Genomic DNA, 21,958 nt, shown 5'->3' with positions numbered 1-21,958 from the left:
TATTTTTCTTATATTATATAATAAATATATATTATTTACTGATAATAAAAATATAGTTATTCATCTATCACAAATATCTATGCAAATATGTGAATTAAGTACAACAATCAAACAACATAATGATTTTCACAAAGAAAAAATAAAAAATATATTTATGTTATGTAGTCTTATTTTATATTCTTTAAATAATATAATACAATATTATACATTATTTTTTAGAATTGTGAAATACATATAATATCTTATCCGTGCGTAGCGCGTTTAAAAAATCTAGTAAAAATAAGAGCACAAAATTCAACAGTTGGCTAATTTATATACAATTTCTTTCGCAAAGTGAGGAAAAAAAAATAACTTTCTATTTATACGAAATGCACCCTCCACGACAAGATACCATTTTAGTATAAAATTATTTTGATATATATATTTATTAAGTAATTTTTATTCTTTTTAAAATTTAGAAGCGAGCACTTCTAACCCTTTGATTACCACTTACAATTAACTAATAGGTTTCTAAAAGAGAAAAAGACTAGGATAGCACCAAACCAAGTTTTTGTTTCTAAAATAGCACTCAAGTCTCAAAGTCGCAAAAATAGGTTTCATTAAAGAGGTAAATATACATTTATACCCCTTGGGTTAATTAATCCAAACTTTAGGGTTTAGAGTGAAGGGGTAGAGTTTTGGAATTAGGGTTTAAAATTTTATAAAAAATAAATACTAAAATAAAAAATAAAAATTTCAGAAAACAGTTTCAAAAAGTATTTTTAAATTATAAAACGAAAATTTGAAAAAAAAAAAAAAATTCAAAAAAAAAGTTTCAAAAAAAAAATTATAAAAATTTCGAATCTGAAAACATATAATCTAAACTATAAAAAAATTTCTTTTTTTCATTTTTTTATTTTGTTTATTTTTATTTATTTTTGTTTGTTTATTTAATTTTAAACTAAGGGTATTAAGGATATTTTACCCTTTAATGAATGTCATTTTTGTGACTTTCTCCTTCTAGTGCTATTTTTGAGACATAAACTTTAAAAAATGCTATTATTGACAATTGACCTTTCTAAAAGGTATTTTGCAGGTTCTTTTGAGAACCTGTTTCTCTATATCTTTCAAGTTTTGTATTTGTTTAATATTTTTTTTCAGATATTCAATAAGATCACTTGCACGTTTGAGGTACTCTAAGGGATTGCTAGTATCTAATTGGAATTCCTAACACTATTGTGTTATATATGGTTCTTAAGACTGAGATATATCCATTTCATTGGTCATGCGCCTCAATACTAGTCTTTATGTTTTCGTTCAGGAGTTTCCCGATCACTTGACAAACATATGTATGTTTTCTTTTGTGTTAAAATACAAAACAAATGAAAATTCTTTCATCATTAGTAATGCTTAATGGTAGTTTTCAAATGTTTAGCTAGCAAGGAAAATGGTATTCAAATTATAATAGTATGATCTGATATCTTACCCCCTGTGATTACAAATTCCTTATTTTCAGCGGATACTGAGTCTAACCGATTATTTGTTTAAACGAGAAAACTATTGATTTTGGTTTCAAAAAACAAATACATCTCTCTATACATTATTGGTCTTGCGTTTTACTAAACTAAGAACATTTAATCAAATATGTTCGAGTTACTTCAGTAGGGGTACGTAAACCCCTGACACACCTACGTACGTCCGCCCGTGATCCACTCTCTGATTGGTACTCATTTAACGTGGCTACCAATGCGGACAACGATGCCGTCAATGTCTCGCACGTAACCAACCTTCTGTCCCCATTCCTTGTCCTCTGGCTCGCTGACAGCCACCGCACCGTTCTCCACAGCCCTCTACACAATGCACCATCTCACTCTTAGAAACAAAAAAATCAAATAGGTTGACATAAGCAAGTGCAGACAGCGTACAACTCATGAGTTTACCTTGAAGGCGGCATCAACATCCGGGTAACAGAAGCAGACTTCGATGGGTGCTCTCTCAGGGTCTGAATGCGTAGCCTGTACCTTCCCCGTTAAGTCGTCGGTCTCATGCTGGTGACGCGGTGTGAAGGCTATCGTCGTTTGTCCGCTCTCTAGCTCTCCCCACCTGTACATGCATAAGTTTCTCTCCCTCATCACAACAAGCCAGATCAGAAAGAATATAAATTGTGGCAAAAAAGGAAGACAAAATGCTTGAAAATTGATACCATAATTACAAACTCAAGAAGATAGATATTAGTAATTTTTTTCCTAACTATATATGGACTTGATTATAATATCACACCAGTGGAATCTCAAAATCCTAGAGTTTTCAATTCTTTAACATATATACACGATCCGATCAAACATTTGCATTTCTATCGTTATACAATATAACAGTTACAAAATATGTACAAACCTGTGGGACTCGTCAAGACGACGGACGTTGTGACCAAAAGCTCTAGAGTAAAATTCTACGGATTTGGCCACGTCCTTCACGTACACAACCGTATAAGCAAACGCTGGTCTCATGATATTCGACGCCATTCTTTTCAATCCCTTCTGATTCTCCAATCTAAAATCCGATCCTTTACAATCACAATGGTCAACCCTGAAACCTGACGTCTATATTTGTAAGATCTCTCTTTATGGTGAGCTCAACACGTGGGCGACTGCATGCAACTTCGTGTCTAGGCTCTTTGCTGCCACGTGAGCTAGCTTTCGCATATATTCAATTGGGTTTATGATTATAATGGGCTTTTAGCCTATAGTTTTGAATCTTTGTTATCTAACATGTTTAAAAATGAATTTTCAAATTTCAAATTATTTAAGAGTGAGTTTAGGTGTCATGGCACAAATTTTGAAAGTATTTAAGATTTGTTACTGTATTTCTTATTTAAAATGTGAATACCTAACACATTCAAATTGTTGGAAGTCTTAACCAAAGCACACTTATCTAAAGGCAGGATTATCGCAGGTTTTTAAAGGGATTTTTAGAGAAAAAAATATTGCATAGACCCTAGAGAAACGTAAGAATCTGTAAGAATCGGTCACAAAAAAACATCCAATAAGGACCGACTTTAGTCTATTTCTTGCACTGTTTGCAGACCCTACCGACACGTGGCGATCCGCAATTAGTATATTTTTTAATTTTTTTCTTTTTAATCAGACAGAAAAAATAATTTAAAAGACCCTTAGTGGTTTCAGAGATAATGATGCAAGAATGCAAAATATCATACGACTCAGCTTAAAAGAATCAGCGTATAATGTCTCAAATTGGACAAATAAACGGTTATCTAGTTTTTGCATTGCAAATTTTATTTTTGGTAAAAGCTTTGCAAATTATTTTATAAAAAAATAAAATGTATTCATTATAATTTTCATACATCGTCCACGTTCTCTGTCCCAAAACATGATCGGATCAAACATGCAGACGCCGTGACCATAACCCCCGCGAAAATAGAAGGCACGAACAAATCGAAACGCGATCTCTTCACCATGTGAGACGGAACACACACACTCTCCCCCGGAAAATCCATCGGAATCTTCACGAACCCATCTCCTCCCCCGCACGAAGACGACACCGTAGACACAAACGCCAACTCCGGAGCGAAAGACGCGACTGCTACAGTGAACATTAACAGCACCGTCCACGTTGTAGCTTGAACGATGACCGGCAAACGCGCCGAGACACTGCGGAGAAACGGCTCCATTAGAGACGGCAAACGGTGATACATTCCGACCAGGATTCAAGATGTAAAGGAAAGCTTTGTTGGGATGTCCTGTTTGTCTTTGATGATGTCGCGGTTTTTGTGTGTGGAGAGGCTGCTTCTTGCACGTTTAACTGCTTCTCTTTCCTTAAGACATGAAGTTGTTAATTACGAACTTACCCCTTACATTTTGTCTTTTGAACTCTTCTGTTCTTTTGCCCTTCCTTCTCGGGTCTTCTCCTTCCCCTTTCAGGCTCCCACGTTTTATGTCTACCTCATCAGAAACATTTTGTTTTGTTTTCCAATCAAAATATAACCAGCTTGTGGTTTTTAATTGGACATAAAACTATTCTCAGACGTATTTTAGCAATTTATAATTGAGATGCATTGTTTAGCATTTACTTTATTTGAAGTATGGAAGAATGTGGGCTTAATATAATATGATATTGACCGTGATTATATGTTTTTTTTTGTGGATTTGCCAAAGCTATTTCATTATGTACTGAATGTGACATGAGATCACTATAGATAAAGTTTACAACTAAATCTTTAATTCCTCCATTTCAGTACCTCCAATTAGATGAAATTGCAAGATCAAATTGGACTCTGTTCAAAACAACTATAACAAGCCCACAAATCTCTTCTATATCTGTAAAATTACTAGTGATCCAACTGAATAAGCCCATTGGGCCTTAAAGGAAGCTCAGAAACGCAGCGTTTTAGTTAATATTCTTTAGTATAAAAATCGAAAAGAAAACCCTAGCAATCCCTCTCTCTTCTTCCTCACTTCGCTTTCTTCTCCGTCACTGAGCGACGACCTGCCTCTCGAGCTGCCTAATCTAAGGTACCACACTCTCGTGTTCTTCATATAGAGAAATGAGCGCAAGCTCGTTTGATCTTGACTTTAGTTTATCGATTGTTTCGCAATTGAGAGCATATAGGATCTGAGAGCTTATGTAACAATTGTAGTCATGTTAGGTAACGTTCATAGTAAAATCAGTTAGTCTTAGCCTTCAATTTACTTTGTCATTTGTTACCTGTGTAACTTAGGCTTGAGCTTTAGGAGGAAAAGGAAAAATGGTGAGAATCAGTGTGCTCAACGATGCGCTCAAGAGCATGTACAATGCCGAGAAACGAGGCAAGAGGCAGGTCATGATCAGACCTTCTTCCAAAGTCATCATCAAGTTTCTTATCGTCATGCAGAAGCACGGTTTGTTTTCGATTTATACATTCATTCCCCAAAATATTCTTGAGAGTTTCGTTCCTTAGGTTGTATCATTCAAAATGCAGGTTACATTGGTGAGTTTGAGTATGTGGATGACCATCGATCCGGGAAAATCGTTGTGGAGTTAAACGGAAGGTTGAACAAGTGTGGTGTTATCAGCCCACGTTTTGATGTTGGTGTCAAGGAGATTGAAGGTTGGACTGCTCGTTTGCTTCCTTCCCGACAGGTTCGTTCCTCTTGTCCCTTTTTTTTTTTCTAGCTTGGGGAAATAGAATTACTTAACTCGAGTTTTAAAAGTCTTGAACGTTATTAATGAGTTTGACGTATTGTAATGTGCAGTTTGGTTACATCGTTCTGACTACCTCCGCGGGTATTATGGACCATGAAGAAGCCAGGAGGAAGAATGTCGGAGGCAAGGTCCTCGGCTTCTTCTATTGATATGTTTTATTCTGAATCAATTACTCTTTGTTTTTGTTTTTTTCTCTTTTGAATTTTGTGGTAACTTTTGGTTGGATAGTGGTTAAAATTACTCTTGTCTCGAGTTATTTAAAGTTTCATTCGGACAACAACTATCTCAAGTCTCCAGTGTAGTCAAGTCTAGCACATTTCTTTTTCATATCAATGAGAATGACTTGAATGCAGACCGTTTGACAATTATTTGAAGGCTTGTCTGTAATGGAAATGGAATGTAAACAAAAGCTTGGCAGGCTTACGTATGTACACTTGTTCTGATCATAACAATCTATTAATGACGTGTTGTTATTGAACACTTATCATCTTACATGGGCAGTTGATCTAGTATCCACCAACATCTTTCATTACTGTATTTCGTAAACGATCCGGTTTAAGACGTCAGATACTGTAGATGATAGAACTTGTTAATTCGTTAGACCAAGAACCCTTCTATATTCCAGCTAAAGATAAAATTTAAGCAATGGACTAATACAGTTTTGGAGATAATAGTTAAGGTTACATGAACTTGTTCTCATCAATGAACGAACAATTGTGTGATAACTGGAATGTAGTGTTTAGTTATGTAATTTACGTTGACACTCATGTGGCTGTAGTTTAGTGGTAAGAATTCCACGTTGTGGCCGTGGAGACCTGGGCTCGAATCCCAGCAGCCACAGTTTTAACATATTTTATTTTCATATGGGCATGTAATTGGAATTCTGGTTATTAAACAATACGCTGTTGGGCCTATACATATTTTATACGTTCTTGTAGTTGATTTTCTGGTTAAGAAACAATGGCACTGCTGGGCCCATATATTTATATTTTGGTTTACACTTTACATAAACATTTTTTCTACCAGAGAAGGAAAACTAATCGTTAGGAGGAATATGTAGATTTGTATAATCATAATCAATGGATAAAAAGATTTTGATACCAATAAGTGATCTTCCAGTGTTCTATCTTTAAAGTTTAAACTACGTTTTTCGTTTGGATTAAGTAGAAAAAGATTTCAAAGTTGTGTTTACAGACTGTCTTTTTGTTTGAACAGACTGTTACCAATTGTATTATTGGATAAATCCGTAAAGAAACGTAGATAATTATAGTCCAGTCAGCAGATTCCCCATTCTTAGAAAAAAACCGGAGTAATTATAGAATCAGAAATTATGTAAAATAAACAAACGACAAGTTAAGATAATATTTCTTCATTTCACCCTTAATCCTATCCTAAGATCTAAAAAAAAAGGAAAACATAATATTAGGATGACCAAATTGAAAACAAATAAGGTAAAAGATTGAAATCTACCATATATTAAGGATCATCCAATAATACAGCACTTTTCAGTAAGATTTATTCAAATAAAATGAGAACGTGATGGACAAATCTGAATTATCTGTGATAAGCATCATTATTCGCTAGAGTCAATATCAAAAATTAGAAAATATGGAAATAAAATAAATGATAAGATCGTGGATATAAAGAAATGGATTAACTTTGAATTAAAACATTAAATACAATAGTTATCACAAAGTAAATCATACCGCCTCTCGTAACGCATTGACCCTCCTCCTCTCTTGTATATATACGTGTCGCATCTCATTCACTTCTCATATCAAACGTACTCTTCACCACATCTTTTCATTGCTCTTTCCGTCACCGATCTTCGAGTTTTTAGAGAAAAGTTGAAACGATGGAGTTGGATCTTACACCAAAGTTGCCGAAGCAAGTGTACGGAGGAGATGGCGGATCTTACTTTGCATGGTGCCCTGAAGAGTTGCCGATGCTTAAAGAGGGTAACATTGGAGCCGCAAAGCTTGCTCTTAAGCAGTATGGCTTCGCTGTTCCTCGTTACTCCGATTCCCCTAAGGTTGCCTATGTTCTTCAAGGTACTCTATCTCTTTTTGTCCTATCTTGTCAACTGCTTTGTGTGTGATTCATGCAGTTTTGTATAATAGCTTTGATTTATATCATTTTGAATAAACTTTGTAAGTGAAACTATTATCCCCAAATTCCCCAATATAACAGTCAAATAGATTATATAGTGTATGCCAAAAATACTCTTTCTCTTCAAATTTTGTTCTATTTTGTGAACTGAACATTTTTGTGTGATTCATATATATTTGTATAATAGGTTGACTAGAAAAAAATTAAAAAAGTTTGTAATAAACTATGATCCTTAAAATAATTGTCAAATAGGTTTCATAGTCCTAGGTTAACTTGACGTGTAAGGAAGTGAAAGATTGTCATTACATTTGTCGGTTTCATGTCAGGATCTGGAACGGCTGGAATTGTCCTTCCTGAGAAGGAGGAGAAGGTGATCGCCATCAAGAAAGGTGACTCTATTGCTCTCCCCTTTGGTGTGGTCACATGGTGGTTCAACAGTGAGGAAGCTGATCTTGAAATCCTCTTCCTCGGTGAAACCCACAAGGCACACAAAGCAGGACAGTTCACCGACTTCTACCTCACCGGCTCAAACGGAATCTTCACCGGTTTCTCCACTGAGTTCGTAGGCAGAGCTTGGGATTTGGACGAGATCACAGTGAAGACACTTGTCGGTTCTCAAACCGGCAAAGGCATTGTGAAGCTCGATGCAGATTTCAAGATGCCACAACCCAAGGTAGAGGACCGTGATGGGTTTGTGATTAACTGTTTGGAGGCTCCTCTTGATGTTGACATCAAGGACGGTGGGAGAGTTGTTGTCTTGAACACCAAGAACCTTCCTCTTGTTGGGGAGGTTGGGTTTGGAGCTGATCTTGTTCAGATTGATGGACATTCCATGTGTTCGCCTGGTTTCTCTTGTGACTCGGCGCTTCAGGTGACTTACATTGTTGCTGGGAGTGGAAGAGTTCAAGTGGTTGGTGCTGATGGGAAAAGAGTTCTTGAGACTCATATCACTGCTGGTTCTCTCTTCATTGTTCCTAGGTTCTTTGTGGTTTCAAAGATTGCTGATCCTGAAGGCATGTCTTGGTTCTCCATTGTGACTACTCCTGAGTAAGAACATGATTCCTTACCCTTTCTTTTTTTCAATTGAATTAAACTAAACGTTTGTTTTTGTGTTTGTAGTCCAATTTTCACACACTTGGCTGGGAGGACATCTGTGTGGAAGGCTTTGTCTCCAGAGGTTTTACAGGCTGCGTTTAAGGTTGATCCAGAGGTGGAGCAGTTGTTCCGCTCAAAGAGGACTTCGGATGCAATTTTCTTCCCTCCTTCCAACTGAAGAAGCAGAAGAGATAAGAACAAGAACCAGCTTATCTTTAATTGTTGTTTTTAGTATTTGCTTGTGATACAAGGAAGTATTCTTAGTCTATCATATTTGGGGGTTTGATTCTCTTCCTGTTGTTTTTTTTTTTCAACCGGTTCTTGTTCTCTTTGTTAGTTTTTATTGAAATAAAAGACATAAAGTCCCTATTTTACATTTGTTACTTGCATACTTTTTCAACGTTTACGTTCGAATAGAACCGCACAATTAAATTTAAAACCGATATCATCCTCATCATAATGAGATAGATTGTGTTCAGTATGTATATAGATGGATATATACGGGAGTAGCCGTTCCAATAATAGGCTGCCGTTATAGGCAGTGCATAATGTATTTTAAATTAATTTTTGAAGCATTTTTATATCTATGTGACACTTATTATTTTGATAATATATAAGATATCATACCAACTTGCAACAAAATCCAACAAAGAGAAAGATTATAGAGATGAGAGATCTAACGAACGAGTTTAAGAATAAGCGTTTCAAACGCTTGGTATCAAACGTTGGCGACACCGTTTGAACGTTTCCCTGCATCAGGACTCATGGTAACTGTTTCCATCTTCTCGTCCGTTTCATGGCCCGCTCCCACTTCTCCTAAACGTGCATTCAAAAAGAGTTTAATAGCATTTCGTTATGTAACAAATAAGTAGTCTATATAGATTGTAATAAGCTTACCTTGTCCACCAACACTTTGAGTGTTTTTTGTTTTGAGCACATGATAGAGATTATATAGAAAAGCGATGATCACGCCGGTAACTATAACAGCTAAGATTATGATTCCGACAAAAGTTAAAACGTCCAGTGATCCTACTTTATTACTGTTGTGTTTTCTCTTCAGAAAACCTGCAATTTTTTTGTATTATCATATCAAATTTAGTTAACGTACTAAATATTTTACTAAACTTTGATTTAATGTAGAAAATTTTATTACTCCGGCCCCTAGAAGCTTTATTCACAACGACTAGAGCTTGAAGATTTCGATCTTTTAGATCTTTAACGTCGACCATAGACGGTACTTTCTCACTCGAAGCCCTAGAATATGATTCATCATCGTACTTTCTAAACAGAAAAAAAAACATAACACTATGTAAGTAGTTTGAGACATGTGAAACAAGTGAAAATAGGATTCTGAGGTTGGTCTTTCTTCTTACTTTAAGACAGCATCTCTTGTGGAAAGAGAATATCCGGAAGTGACAGAGATAGAAACGAGAACTAAGAGGACGATGAGAAGAAAACTGGTAGCCATTAGAGTCGTGTCGACCGTCTATTTTACCAGTGTGAGAAAATATACGAACAAATATGGAAGAAGACTTAGATATTTGTAGCAGTTTCTCTATTGACATATTGGCGTCTGGTCTTTTATTAATCAACTTGTGTATATATACAGTATACTCAGACGTGATTGGTAAGCGGTCGTTTATTTTTATTTTTCTTGATTATGGTTTAGGATGTATTCGTTTGACGAGAAAAGCTTCTCTAGTGTAGTAATAAACAATTACGCAAAATTATGGTTTAAGATCATAATTATAGTAGTATGTTAGTAACAGATTTCCAAGAAAATACTAGACATTATTTCCAATAGTTTATACAAACTACTTTTTTTTTGTTGTTTTTGAGTTTGACGGCAATTATATATAACGACCAATAAGTTTTTATATATTCTTAATTTTAAAATGGTAACATCTCTCCTGCTAGAAGACTTGTATATATTAAAACGTTTAATTCTAAAAAGAATTAAAACATGGGCTGGTTTAGTTTCATTATGTTGGTCTGCTACTAGTCATCAATGTCAATTCTGTTAAAAAAAAAACTAAAAATGTGGTAATAAAATCTTAATATTTTTTACCAACAAAAAAAAACATGGTCTGGTTTACATCTATTCAAAATGGAGAAGTATCTTCGTTCGTTAGATTGCACACGGTCGGTGAAATAATGGAAGCAAGTTATCAACATATTGCCTACTTATTCCTACTAGTCTTGTATGATAATTTGATAATTTTCTATGCAGATTCATTCCAAATTTTAGTATAAGTTATACTGTCACTTTATTTTTTCCTGTGTGGTGTTTTCATGAACTTGTAATAATTTATTTTACATAGTTGAAGACTAGAGTCAATTTTTCATATATGTGTGTTATTTTGAATTTTATCTTAGACCATAATTTTATTCACGATAGGTTTTCAGCCTAATCAATTAAGAAAGACTTTAGAGGCTCAACAATAGTATAATTTTTTTTAAAAACTGAAACCACTTCCTCCTAGTCCTAGACACTATGATACTAATAACAAAATAATTTTAAATTTTAAATCCTGAAAGAAAAGCTAGCTCACTAGCTATGAGCTTATAGTCTATCTGTATATTTTGTAATACTAGAATAAATATCATCTGCAAAATAACAGAGACATTATACTCATTTTTATTGGATTATATCTTTCTTAATTTATTCAACAATCAATACCAATGGTTAAACATTTGAAAAATTATTTTATTTTATTTTATTTATAGCATGTATCATCCAAGTTCAACTTGGCAAATCAGGGAAATGTTTTTTCTCTCACATTATTTTGTCCAAAAAAAAAATCTCACATTACTTTTGAAAAGCAACTTGTTATTTTCTTCAACCAATAAAAACTCCCCACGTGTCAAAACGACGTGGCAGAACCCATTCCCTGAAAAGCAAAATATTCGCATTACAAATCGTATACCTCTCTACACACTACACTAAGAAAAGCTTATCCATATTAACAAAACACCCCCCAACAAATACATAATTTATACTTTGAGCCCCTTAAGTAAAGTAAAAAAGAACAATGACATTGCGAATCAGAAGAGAATACAAGGGCTTAACTGCAAAATCAACTTTAAGGAGATCGTGTTCAACTTGAAAGCGATATATACTCTCTCATTACAAGCCATTAAACTCGAAAAAGAATATACTAATATTCAATTCTCTTCCCCGTAGAAGAAGAGAAGTATCTGGAGAGAAGAGCGTCGCGATCTCCGATTCTGGTGAGCGTCGCGATCTCTTACGATCCTTCAAAGTCTGATCCGATCTAATGGGGAAAGGCGGTGAAGATAAGCAATCTAACGGCTCAGAACCGTTAAAGCTCGATACTTTCCCCGCTTGGGGCAAAGACGTTAGAGAATGCGAAGAGCACTTCGGCGTTAGCGTTGAGAGAGGGTTAAGTAGCAGCGAGGTGTTAACACGTCATCAGATCTACGGTTTGAACGAGTTAGAGAAGCCTGAGGGAACATCGCTTTTGAAGCTGATTCTGGAGCAGTTTAATGATACTTTGGTTCGTATTCTCTTGGCCGCTGCTGTTGTTTCGTTTGTGTTGGCCTTTGTTGATGGTGATGAAGGCGGGGAGATGGGGATCACTGCTTTTGTTGAGCCGCTTGTGATCTTCTTGATCTTGATTGTGAATGCCATTGTTGGGATCTGGCAAGAGACTAATGCTGAGAAGGCCTTGGAGGCTTTGAAGGAGATTCAGTCTCAGCAAGCGACTGTGACGCGTGATGGGGTTAAAGTGTCTTGCTTGCCTGCTAAGGAGCTTGTTCCTGGCGACGTTGTGGAGCTCAGGGTGGGTGATAAGGTGCCTGCGGATATGCGTGTTGTGGGTTTGGTTAGTTCGACGCTGAGAGTTGAGCAGGGGTCTTTGACGGGAGAGAGCGAGGCGGTTAGTAAGACTACAAAGCCTGTGGAGGAGAATGCAGATATTCAGGGGAAGAAATGTATGGTGTTTGCAGGGACGACGGTTGTTAACGGGAACTGTGTTTGTTTGGTTACTCACACTGGGATGAGTACCGAGATCGGGAGGGTGCATTCACAGATTCAAGAAGCTGCGCAGCACGAGGAAGACACTCCTCTCAAGAAGAAGCTCAACGAGTTCGGAGAGGCGCTGACGATGATCATTGGTTTAATCTGCGCGTTGGTTTGGCTCATTAACGTGAAATACTTTCTCTCCTGGGAGTATGTTGATGGCTGGCCGAGAAACTTTAAGTTCTCATTTGAGAAGTGCACGTACTACTTCGAGATTGCTGTTGCGTTAGCTGTTGCTGCCATTCCAGAAGGTCTTCCAGCTGTTATTACGACATGTTTGGCTCTTGGGACACGGAAGATGGCTCAGAAGAACGCTCTGGTTAGGAAGTTGCCTAGTGTGGAGACACTTGGCTGCACAACTGTGATATGCTCTGATAAAACTGGAACTTTGACGACTAATCAGATGGCTGTTTCGAAGCTTGTTGCTATGGGTTCTAGAGTTGGGACTCTTCGGTCTTTTAATGTTGAGGGGACTTCTTTTGATCCACGAGATGGGAAGATTGAAGATTGGCCTGTGGGTAGGATGGATAAAAATCTTCAGATGATTGCCAAAATTGCTGCTATTTGTAATGATGCTGATGTTGAGAAATCTGAGAATCAGTTTGTTGCTAGGGGCATGCCTACTGAGGCAGCTTTGAAGGTATAACAGTCTACTAAGTATACTTCTTCTGCTCTATGTTTTCAAGCTTCATAGGCTGTCAAGTGTTAATCTGCATTTATTTTCTTTGAGCAGGTTTTAGTTGAGAAAATGGGATTCCCTGAAGGAGCTAATAAAGCTTCATCTTTGGCTGATGGCAATGTCTTAGGTATGTGTAATTGGTTATATTTGTTTCTCATGTTTTCCACTTTTTTCAGATACAAGAAACTCCTGTATATAACCTTTTATTTACATTACTGAAGGTTGTTGTCGGTTATGGAGTGAACTAGAGCAACGGATTGCCACTCTTGAGTTCGACCGAGACAGGAAATCAATGGGAGTTATGGTGGATTCCAGCTCAGGAACGAAACTGTTACTGGTCAAGGTCTGTTCTATCATTCTATGTGGCTTGTGCTTTAGTTGAAAGAATCCTTTGTCTTCAGCTACTAAGAGACCGGTTTTGAATTTTTTGTGCAGGGTGCTGTTGAGAATGTATTGGAAAGGAGTACGCATATTCAGTTACTTGATGGTTCAACTCAAGAGCTTGACCAGTACTCAAGGGACCTTATTCTACAAAGCCTACATGATATGTCCATGAGTGCATTAAGGTGTCTCGGATTCGCCTACTCTGATGTTCCATCAGACTTCGCTACTTATGATGGCAGCGAAGACCATCCTGCTCACCAGCAACTCCTCAACCCATCCAATTATTCTTCTATTGAGTCCAATCTAACATTTGTTGGCTTTGTTGGTCTAAGGGTGAGTTTTAGTTCCTTCTTGTTTCTTCTTTGGTCAATGATTCATGCTCTAACTTTTTCAATGTTTTTTGAAGGATCCTCCGAGGAAAGAGGTGCGTCAAGCCATTGCAGACTGCAGAACAGCAGGTATCCGAGTCATGGTCATAACTGGAGACAACAAGAGCACCGCGGAAGCAATCTGTCGTGAGATTGGAGTGTTTGAGGCAGATGAAGATATCTCCTCGAGAAGCTTGACTGGGAAAGAGTTTATGGATGTTAAAGATCAGAAGAATCATCTGAGGCAAAGTGGAGGGCTCTTGTTCTCTAGAGCTGAACCAAAGCACAAGCAAGAGATTGTTAGGTTGCTCAAAGAAGATGGAGAAGTGGTTGCCATGACTGGAGATGGAGTCAATGATGCTCCTGCACTTAAGTTGGCTGATATAGGTGTGGCTATGGGTATCTCTGGCACAGAGGTACATGTCTCTCTCTTCACTTCTGCAAGAACGATTTTATTTCGGTTTTATGAAACCGGATGATTATGGCTCTATCAGCTTTCTAAAGCTCTGAGGTTATATTCTTGCAGGTAGCAAAGGAGGCATCAGACATGGTGTTAGCAGATGATAACTTCAGCACTATTGTGGCAGCTGTTGGTGAAGGCAGGTCCATCTATAACAACATGAAGGCTTTCATCAGGTGAGTCTTCTGTTAGTTACTTTTATAGAAAGGCTTGAGTTATGTAGTAACATATACTGATCCTATCAATCTCTGACTATGATGATGAATAAAAAAGGTACATGATCTCTTCCAACATTGGTGAGGTTGCATCGATATTCTTGACAGCTGCACTTGGAATCCCAGAAGGCATGATTCCAGTTCAGCTTCTGTGGGTGAATCTCGTAACAGACGGTCCTCCAGCTACGGCTTTGGGATTCAATCCCCCTGACAAGGATATCATGAAGAAGCCTCCTCGCAGAAGCGATGACTCGCTTATCACAGCCTGGATCCTCTTCCGCTATCTGGTATGCATGCAACACACAGATTCTTCTCACTTGTTTTTGAAACTCTTGATTAATAATGTGGGTTAACTTTTGTCTACAGGTGATTGGTATGTACGTGGGAGTAGCGACGGTGGGAGTATTCATAATATGGTACACACACAGCAGCTTCATGGGCATAGACCTGAGCCAAGACGGTCACAGCCTTGTGAGCTACTCACAGCTAGCTCACTGGGGGCAGTGCTCATCATGGGAAGGCTTCAAAGTTTCTCCATTCACAGCCGGCTCTCAGACATTCTCCTTCGAGTCAAGCCCGTGCGAGTACTTCCACCAGGGGAAGATCAAAGCGTCCACGCTCTCCCTCTCGGTGTTGGTGGCGATTGAGATGTTCAACTCACTGAACGCGCTCTCGGAGGACGGGAGCCTAGTGACGATGCCGCCGTGGGTGAACCCGTGGCTGCTCTTGGCGATGGCGGTGTCGTTTGGGCTGCATTTTGTGATACTGTACGTGCCCTTCTTGGCGCAGGTGTTTGGGATAGTGCCGCTGAGTTTGAACGAGTGGCTGCTGGTGTTGGCTGTGTCGCTTCCTGTGATTCTGATAGATGAAGTTCTCAAGTTTGTAGGGAGGTTGACCAGTGGATACCGTTACTCACCTCGCACTCCCTCTGCCAAGCAAAAGACGGAGTAGGAGTATTATTTATTTAAGACTCTTTAGTTTTAGCTGAAATATTCACTTTGTTGCGCTTAACTCAAAGTCAGCTTCGTTGGTTATTTTAAATTTTCCAAACGATATCTTTTGATTGATAAAAATGTTCGTCACTTGGATCTCATTTTGGTTCGTTAACATGTGGTTCTCCAACACAGTCTGTAATGAAAAGATGAATGTTTCAACCTCATCGTAACTTGTAGTTATGCGTTTTTAATCTAATAATAGAACAATATGGTTATTCTTTTGAATAGCTTGACGAGTGTTTTGATTCAGGTTACAAACTCAGAGCATAGTTCATTGACCATTACAGTTATGGTTACCCACAACCCTATGCAGTATTGAAATAAACACAGTATCAAATGCAATCTTCGCAATGCTCAAATAATGAAAATGAATTTGAGATGATATTAGTTCAAAGATTCTTTCATTTAACAATCGATCACATTGGCTACAAGACCTAGCACAAAAGCTAACTCTTTGTTTTTACTTTTCACTAATCAAATTGGATAACAGAAACAATACACTCCCAGATAACCCGTAACACTAATCCCATCTCCTAAAAATCACAATCTTTGATTAACCGCCGAAACCGTAGAGAGTACGTCCTTGCCTCTTCAACGCGTAAACCACATCCATAGCCGTAACAGTCTTCCTCCTAGCGTGCTCGGTGTAGGTAACAGCGTCGCGGATGACATTCTCGAGAAAGATCTTGAGGACTCCTCTTGTCTCCTCGTAGATGAGTCCGCTAATACGCTTGACACCTCCTCTGCGAGCAAGACGACGGATGGCAGGCTTGGTGATACCTTGGATGTTATCCCTCAGCACCTTCCTGTGCCTCTTCGCTCCTCCCTTTCCCAATCCCTTTCCTCCCTTTCCTCTTCCCGACATCTCTCCTCAGTTAGTTTTCAAAAGACCTTAAGAACCAAAACCAAAGAAGAAACCAATCAGGAATCAAGAAACCCTAGATTCCCAAATCCTAATCAATTCATATTTATCTGAAATGAAACTCGATTTAATATGAAACCTGCAAAACGAATCGGATAATTGCAGAAACACGAGGAAGAAGAAGAAGAAGACGATACCTGAAAAATCGATCGGAGAGGATAGCAAAATGAGATTGACGACGGTATGACAAAGAACGGTGAATGTAAAGTGTATATAACAACAGAGACGATCCGCGTGCTTTTCATGCCGATCGTTGATTGGCTGTTACATTCGTTAAGAGTAATAGAACGGATCGATGACGTGGATTTCATATTCCTTCGATATACCAACCTTATTGGGCCTGTGTTGGGCTCATATATCACCAAAAGTTCGTATTGGGCCCTAAATATACCTTACCTTCGAAAAACGCCGAGGAGGGTTTCCATTTCTCTGTGGCCGTGATCGTCGCCGTCATTTGCACTCCCGTTCTCTATTTCCGGTGAGTTCTTACTGTAGCTACACATCCGGTTTAGTTGTTAGGAACTGTGACAATTTGTATACAACTTTTACATAATCTGATTAGCATTTTGTTGTATCGAATCTGATGTAGGCATCTTGTTACGATGTTTCTCACGAGATTTATCGGGAGGAGGTTCTTGGCGGCGGCTGCATCGACGAGATCGGAGTCAACTACAGCAGCTGCTTCGACTGCTAGGATTGCTAAGAACCCTCTGGAAGAGTTTTTTGAGTTCGATAGAAGCCAGGACGAAGATAAACCTGTTGTCTACGGTTAGTTCCTTTCCTTGTCTCCTTTGAAGCATCTGCTTTTTATTAATCTATCTTGACTTATGTTTGTAGTGATGTGCTACTTGTATGATCTGAATATTTGGGATATAAGGATTTGTAGATGAAGGATTGTTTCTTTTGTTTAATTGGATTTTTAAAATCATATTTGGTGTGTTAGGGCGAGGTTGGAAAGCTTCAGAACTGCGGCTCAAGTCATGGGATGATCTTCAGAAGCTGTGGTACGTTCTTCTCAAAGAGAAGAACATGTTGATGACTCAGCGTCAGATGCTTCAAGCTCAGAACATGATGTGTCCTAACCCTGAACGCATTCCAAAGGTATTAACAAACCTCTCAGATTCCAATTAAGTTGTTGACAAATTAATGAATCTTTTGTTGACGAAAATGGTTTTGTACTTCTTGAACCTTGTAAAAAAAAAAAATCTTCAGCTCTTAAGTTTGTGTGCATCTCTCTCATTATAGGTGAGGAGATCAATGTGCCGGATAAAGCATGTGCTTACAGAGAGAGCGATTGAAGAACCGGATCCCAGAAGATCAGCCGAGATGAAGAGAATGGTCAATGCTATGTGATCCCCTTGGTGCTTGCTTCTTTTGTCAACCTAGCAGCAAGCTTTTGAGCCAATTCGCGTTAGGGAGTAAGTAATAACAAATCGCATTCAAGAATAATTGATATTTGTCCTTTGGAACTGGTCTATTGGTTGTGTCTGGCAGTTGAAAATGCTCGTTCGGTAGCTGTATGCACTGTTTCTGTAAAACCATGGTTGGTGTTTATTTTCCTTCAGTGTTCGTTATAAACCGCAAACTCCGTATCGTGAGCATAGCAAAATGGTTATTCGTTCAGCTCTCTTAACGGCTTTGCGCGGGAGAACTTGCAAAGTATATATCTTTTTGGTTTAATAATATCCCGTAACAATGGTTTGTTCTATAGACTCATGCTATATACATACAGAAGCCGAGTCAAAATGTACATCCATACAATAGAGATGTTAAAAATCTTACTGTTTTGTATTTTTATACATGTGACCACCATTTGTCATGGTGAAGACAAAAACTAGATTTGATGTCCTTCAGATTCTGTTTCTTTCGAGAGGTCCCGTCTTTTCTCTTCATCATCTCTATAAGTGTTCTTCCTTCGCCTGCTGCTGCTAGGACTGGTTGGATCATATTTAGAAGAGGCTAAGAAGTTGAGAGCCGACACTACATCGGATACAACAGGCCTCATGCTCGGCTGCTCTTGAACGCACATTGCTGCAATTGCAAGCGCTTGGTACAATCCTCTCACAGGATATTGTCCCTGAAGCAACGGGTCAACCATTTTCGGGAAGTTCCTCCTGTCTTTGAACAACGGTCGTGCCTGTAAAGAACAAAATGAGCGTGTTGTTAGGCATGTGGGTTTGGGCAGTTCAGTTCAATATAACTTTTCACCAAATTAATTAACTTGAAATAAAGTTTGGTTTTCAGTTAGTTCAGCTTTTGAAAATTTCTACCAAATTTTTAATTTTCAGTTATAAATTTTGGATAACTTCGGTTAATTTCGATTAGTTCGGTTCAGTTTTTGGTATGGTTTGGTCATCATTTTTTTTTTAAATGAAGTAAACGATTGCCGAACCGGAAACCAAAACTTTTTAAAAATCCTAAGCGGACTAACCCAAAATTTTCGTTTGGTTTGGTTTGGTTTGGTTTGGCCGGTTAGGTTCAGTTCAAAATCCCACCCCTAGTTGTTGTTGTCTCAGCAAAGATCATTGAGAGACGCAGTTAAGAGAAAGAACATACCCATCCGACCAAGTTCTGATCCTTACGCGGTCTTGTAGTATCAATTGCTTTCCTTCCAGTGATAAGCTCAAGAAGCACTACTCCAAAACTGTATATATCGGATTTAAACGTGAGCTGACCCGTCATAGCGTAGTCAGGAGCACAGTATCCGTACGTTCCCATAACCCTTGTGGAGACATGTGTTTTATCCCCGCTTGGTCCAACTTTAGCCAACCCAAAGTCTGATAGCTTTGGTTGATAGTCTTCACCAAGCAAGATATTCGAGCACTTGAGATCACGGTAGATCACAGGTGGCTTCATTCTATCGTGCAGATACTCCAGACCTCTTGCTGCACCAGCTGCTATTTTCATCCGAGTGTTCCAATCTAGTGGTTTTTTACCAGGAGGGAGATCTGTAAACAGTAAAAAAAGAAATACTAAAAAAAGATTCAAATTCACAGAGTTTTAGCATCAAAGTTGAGTTAGAACATACCGTGTAGATGGTCTTCAAGAGATCCCAGAGGCATGTACTCGTAGACCAATAGTCTCTGATCACCCTCGGCGCAAAACCCTATAAGCTTAACGAGGTTGGGATGGTCAGCAAGACTTAATGTCAATACCTCAACCACAAACTCCCTGATTCCTTGAGGCCCGTTACGGTCGAGTTGCTTGATAGCAACAACCTAGCAAGAACACTCCATACTGTTCAGAACTCTGAGAATCACAGATAAAAGAGAACTTTTGTTCACACTAGTGCGAGTACCTGATCGAGTTTCTCGAGTCTTCCCTTGAAAACTTTGCCAAAACCTCCTTCGCCAAGAAAACAATCCGAACTGAAGTTCCCTGTGGCAGCCGCAAGTTCTTGGAATGTAAAAGTCTGTGGTTTCTTCCCCGTGGCTTGGTTATTTAGATTCAAACGCTTCACGTCAAGAGCTAGCTGATCCTCCGCCTTACCAACTCCTTCATTGTTTACATCTCGATATGGACTGACTTTTGACGAATCTATAACACATGGAAAGAGTCAATTAACCAGTTGTCATGTGACAAACTATAATAGATACGGTGAGAATACAAACCAACTAAAGATTCGAATACCAAAGGCAGCAGGCTCAAAATAAAAATAAAACAATTTTGACATGTGTCCCCTCCACGAGAACACAAAACCTAACGTAATATGGCAACATGCATCCGAACATATAAATAATGTAACAATACAGATAACATGAAGTGTTTTTAAAACCGGACCGATCTGATGGTTGAATCGGGTTTGACCACCAGATTTGGTCTCTAATAATTGGTTTATTCATGAACCGGTCACGTAGCCGGATTGGATCTCATAATTATTAAACTGATAAAAATCATTAAAATTATCAAAAATCTATATACCAACCATATAAACATAAAACTAGTTTATATTTATAATGTTTTATGTTTTAAATTCATTTATATTTTAAATTATGTATCATATTTATTAACATTACTTTTAAATTTATTTACTAGAAATATATTAAACGAGATTATTAAACTAGATTTGCAAACCATATTATTGAACCGTGACCAGTTCAACAAATACAAAAGAGCTTCTGGAGCAGAGTAAAAAAAAGAGGTAGAAGTCACTCTGTACCTGAACAGGGATGAGTCTGATCATCTCGCTTATTAGTGATGCTGCTACAGCCGATGGTGTTCTTATTTCTCAGAGTATCCTTGTTTCTCCCTTTGTTGGTCTCCGATCGTTTGCTCGGTTTCTCACTGCAGCCGAAACAACCCATCATAGAAAGATTGTTCTTTTAATCTTCCCTTACTCTTCCTCGTCGGAAAATCAGAAACCCAACACCGGAAGTCAAGAGAAAAGTGACGAAAAAAAAGAAGCGGGGGAAGAAGAAGAATTGAGAAAAGGGAGGAGAGATAAAGAGGGAGCTTTTTAGTGACAAACAGAGAAAGCTATGCCTTTTTTTATATTTATAGTGTAATAAACGGAGAATTATCAGCTACGGCGAGGTTCATGGGACCATTATAATACGCCTCTATTTGAATAAGCCACGTCAAGACAAACGCACGCTTCTTTCTTGAGCACTAGAGAAACGTGCGGCAAATGTTGAAGAGGCGCCACGAAAGTCACATAATAGTTTGAGTTTGGTCAACGTTAGTTTGTCGTCTACTCCCGGCGGTTCGAAGCAGACCACCGTCAATCTGACGTGGCCGCTGAGCTATGGATTGTTTTTTTAAAGATAAAAACTGAGCCATGCATGGCTTTGAGTGAATGATTTTGTCACATCTTGATTAATAATTTTATCCTCCACATCTTCACCTACGTCCAACGAACATACGTAAAGCATATATCGTCATATTACTATTGGTTTATACGGAAACCATAATCAGCTTTTCTTGGTACATCCTATTCTGGTGTGGATTTCTAATGTAATCTATAGTGCTATGTATGCAGCAGTACATCATGTATGTATCGTACGTAATTGTTCTTCCGTGAAAAAAACATATACCAACAAAATAAATTGTCGAAAAAACAACACTCGCAACAACATTTTTTCTTTGTTCAAACACTGAAAACAACATATGGACATGATTTGATGACTTTATCCACCATATTTACGTACAGAAACACACAATTGATAAGTTGATATGACAACAACGTCAACAACTGTGAATACGTTTGTCAATTTATGTAAGGGTTAAGTATAACGATATTAGTTGATCATCTCCCTAATCGTAATTGTTCATCAATTCAGCATATAAAACTCTAGTCAATTCTTGATCTTTGATTAAGACTTGGACTGTATTAATATCTCAAATTTTTAATCAACGTTGAGGTGAAAGAGAAGTTTAAATTAGTTTCTTACTTCGATCTAGATGCTTCCTACATTTGTTTGAAACGTTAGTAAGAAGATACTTTACATCAGAAATTATTTTGGCAGCTCAATTTATTTAATTAAGAAAGCAACATATAGTCTTTTTTTTTTA

The 21,958-nt window shown here is 37.9% G+C and overlaps 8 protein-coding genes and 1 non-coding gene across 9 annotated transcripts; 5 read left to right on the top strand and 4 right to left on the bottom strand.

The window, feature by feature from the left end:
* Nucleotides 1-1,430: 1,430 nt before the first annotated feature.
* Nucleotides 1,431-2,569, bottom strand: BNAA09G49270D (uncharacterized protein Mb0911c). Its single transcript, XM_013860812.3, has 3 exons — nt 2,374-2,569; nt 1,920-2,082; nt 1,431-1,829 (listed from the first exon to the last, which is right to left on the bottom strand). The coding sequence occupies exons 1-3, from the start codon at nt 2,499-2,501 to the stop codon at nt 1,707-1,709; spliced, it is 414 nt and encodes a 137-aa protein (XP_013716266.1). The 5' UTR covers nt 2,502-2,569; the 3' UTR covers nt 1,431-1,706.
* A 614-nt stretch (nt 2,570-3,183) lies between these two features.
* LOC106419941 lies at nt 3,184-4,054 on the bottom strand. Its single transcript, XM_013860780.3, has one exon. The coding sequence runs from the start codon at nt 3,689-3,691 to the stop codon at nt 3,335-3,337; it is 357 nt and encodes a 118-aa protein (XP_013716234.2). The 5' UTR covers nt 3,692-4,054; the 3' UTR covers nt 3,184-3,334.
* Nucleotides 4,055-4,393: 339 nt separating this feature from the next.
* Nucleotides 4,394-5,434, top strand: LOC106419979 (40S ribosomal protein S15a-1). The gene is made up of 4 exons (XM_013860814.2): nt 4,394-4,508; nt 4,715-4,874; nt 4,955-5,115; nt 5,229-5,434. Exons 2-4 carry the CDS (start codon nt 4,742-4,744, stop codon nt 5,325-5,327), a joined length of 393 nt encoding a protein of 130 aa, XP_013716268.1. The 5' UTR covers nt 4,394-4,508; nt 4,715-4,741; the 3' UTR covers nt 5,328-5,434.
* Nucleotides 5,435-5,946: 512 nt separating this feature from the next.
* Nucleotides 5,947-6,018, top strand: TRNAH-GUG. The gene has a single exon. It is a non-coding gene; the product is annotated as a tRNA-His (tRNA).
* Nucleotides 6,019-6,921: 903 nt separating this feature from the next.
* On the top strand, nt 6,922-8,758 carry LOC106419975 (glutelin type-D 1). Its single transcript, XM_013860810.3, has 3 exons — nt 6,922-7,229; nt 7,614-8,334; nt 8,407-8,758. Exons 1-3 carry the CDS (start codon nt 7,034-7,036, stop codon nt 8,558-8,560), a joined length of 1,071 nt encoding a protein of 356 aa, XP_013716264.2. The 5' UTR covers nt 6,922-7,033; the 3' UTR covers nt 8,561-8,758.
* Nucleotides 8,759-11,522: 2,764 nt separating this feature from the next.
* On the top strand, nt 11,523-15,689 carry LOC106419981 (calcium-transporting ATPase 4, endoplasmic reticulum-type). Its single transcript, XM_048741902.1, has 8 exons — nt 11,523-13,064; nt 13,158-13,230; nt 13,325-13,446; nt 13,539-13,820; nt 13,894-14,271; nt 14,382-14,491; nt 14,589-14,817; nt 14,897-15,689. The coding sequence occupies exons 1-8, from the start codon at nt 11,661-11,663 to the stop codon at nt 15,479-15,481; spliced, it is 3,183 nt and encodes a 1,060-aa protein (XP_048597859.1). The 5' UTR covers nt 11,523-11,660; the 3' UTR covers nt 15,482-15,689.
* A 220-nt stretch (nt 15,690-15,909) lies between these two features.
* On the bottom strand, nt 15,910-16,692 carry LOC106419980 (histone H4). Its single transcript, XM_013860815.3, has 2 exons — nt 16,585-16,692; nt 15,910-16,416 (listed from the first exon to the last, which is right to left on the bottom strand). The coding sequence occupies exon 2, from the start codon at nt 16,388-16,390 to the stop codon at nt 16,079-16,081; it is 312 nt and encodes a 103-aa protein (XP_013716269.1). The 5' UTR covers nt 16,391-16,416; nt 16,585-16,692; the 3' UTR covers nt 15,910-16,078.
* Nucleotides 16,693-16,823: 131 nt separating this feature from the next.
* On the top strand, nt 16,824-18,075 carry LOC106419833 (39S ribosomal protein L47, mitochondrial). Its single transcript, XM_013860673.3, has 4 exons — nt 16,824-16,925; nt 17,037-17,215; nt 17,391-17,548; nt 17,693-18,075. The coding sequence occupies exons 2-4, from the start codon at nt 17,050-17,052 to the stop codon at nt 17,798-17,800; spliced, it is 432 nt and encodes a 143-aa protein (XP_013716127.1). The 5' UTR covers nt 16,824-16,925; nt 17,037-17,049; the 3' UTR covers nt 17,801-18,075.
* A 24-nt stretch (nt 18,076-18,099) lies between these two features.
* LOC106419832 (probable serine/threonine-protein kinase PBL5) lies at nt 18,100-21,214 on the bottom strand. The gene is made up of 5 exons (XM_013860672.3): nt 20,607-21,214; nt 19,746-19,984; nt 19,476-19,665; nt 19,004-19,395; nt 18,100-18,584 (listed from the first exon to the last, which is right to left on the bottom strand). Exons 1-5 carry the CDS (start codon nt 20,752-20,754, stop codon nt 18,282-18,284), a joined length of 1,272 nt encoding a protein of 423 aa, XP_013716126.1. The 5' UTR covers nt 20,755-21,214; the 3' UTR covers nt 18,100-18,281.
* Nucleotides 21,215-21,958: the final 744 nt, after the last annotated feature.

The sequence above is a fragment of the Brassica napus genome, chromosome A9 (assembly GCF_020379485.1).
Source record: "Brassica napus cultivar Da-Ae chromosome A9, Da-Ae, whole genome shotgun sequence".
NCBI classification, from domain to species: Eukaryota; Viridiplantae; Streptophyta; class Magnoliopsida; order Brassicales; family Brassicaceae; genus Brassica; species Brassica napus.
This window is presented reverse-complemented; position numbering and strand designations above follow the sequence as displayed.

Coding starts and splice junctions, on each gene's coding strand:
- LOC106419833 (XM_013860673.3), top strand. CDS start 17,050: ATGTTTCTCACGAGATTTATCGGGAGGAGGTTCTTGGCGGCGGCTGCA. Junction 17,216..17,390: donor AGATAAACCTGTTGTCTACG/GTTAGTTCCTTT, acceptor TTGGTGTGTTAG/GGCGAGGTTGGAAAGCTTCA. Junction 17,549..17,692: donor ACCCTGAACGCATTCCAAAG/GTATTAACAAAC, acceptor CTCTCATTATAG/GTGAGGAGATCAATGTGCCG.
- LOC106419981 (XM_048741902.1), top strand. CDS start 11,661: ATGGGGAAAGGCGGTGAAGATAAGCAATCTAACGGCTCAGAACCGTTA. Junction 13,821..13,893: donor TTGGCTTTGTTGGTCTAAGG/GTGAGTTTTAGT, acceptor TGTTTTTTGAAG/GATCCTCCGAGGAAAGAGGT. Junction 14,818..14,896: donor GGATCCTCTTCCGCTATCTG/GTATGCATGCAA, acceptor TTTTGTCTACAG/GTGATTGGTATGTACGTGGG.
- LOC106419979 (XM_013860814.2), top strand. CDS start 4,742: ATGGTGAGAATCAGTGTGCTCAACGATGCGCTCAAGAGCATGTACAAT. Junction 4,875..4,954: donor TATCGTCATGCAGAAGCACG/GTTTGTTTTCGA, acceptor TTCAAAATGCAG/GTTACATTGGTGAGTTTGAG. Junction 5,116..5,228: donor GTTTGCTTCCTTCCCGACAG/GTTCGTTCCTCT, acceptor TGTAATGTGCAG/TTTGGTTACATCGTTCTGAC.
- LOC106419832 (XM_013860672.3), bottom strand. CDS start 20,754: ATGATGGGTTGTTTCGGCTGCAGTGAGAAACCGAGCAAACGATCGGAG. Junction 19,396..19,475: donor TCTTGAAGACCATCTACACG/GTATGTTCTAAC, acceptor TACTGTTTACAG/ATCTCCCTCCTGGTAAAAAA. Junction 18,585..19,003: donor ATCAGAACTTGGTCGGATGG/GTATGTTCTTTC, acceptor TGTTCTTTACAG/GCACGACCGTTGTTCAAAGA.
- BNAA09G49270D (XM_013860812.3), bottom strand. CDS start 2,501: ATGGCGTCGAATATCATGAGACCAGCGTTTGCTTATACGGTTGTGTAC. Junction 2,083..2,373: donor CGTCTTGACGAGTCCCACAG/GTTTGTACATAT, acceptor ATGCATGTACAG/GTGGGGAGAGCTAGAGAGCG. Junction 1,830..1,919: donor ATGTTGATGCCGCCTTCAAG/GTAAACTCATGA, acceptor TGCATTGTGTAG/AGGGCTGTGGAGAACGGTGC.
- LOC106419941 (XM_013860780.3), bottom strand. CDS start 3,691: ATGTATCACCGTTTGCCGTCTCTAATGGAGCCGTTTCTCCGCAGTGTC.
- LOC106419975 (XM_013860810.3), top strand. CDS start 7,034: ATGGAGTTGGATCTTACACCAAAGTTGCCGAAGCAAGTGTACGGAGGA. Junction 7,230..7,613: donor GGTTGCCTATGTTCTTCAAG/GTACTCTATCTC, acceptor GTTTCATGTCAG/GATCTGGAACGGCTGGAATT. Junction 8,335..8,406: donor TCCATTGTGACTACTCCTGA/GTAAGAACATGA, acceptor TTGTGTTTGTAG/TCCAATTTTCACACACTTGG.
- LOC106419980 (XM_013860815.3), bottom strand. CDS start 16,390: ATGTCGGGAAGAGGAAAGGGAGGAAAGGGATTGGGAAAGGGAGGAGCG.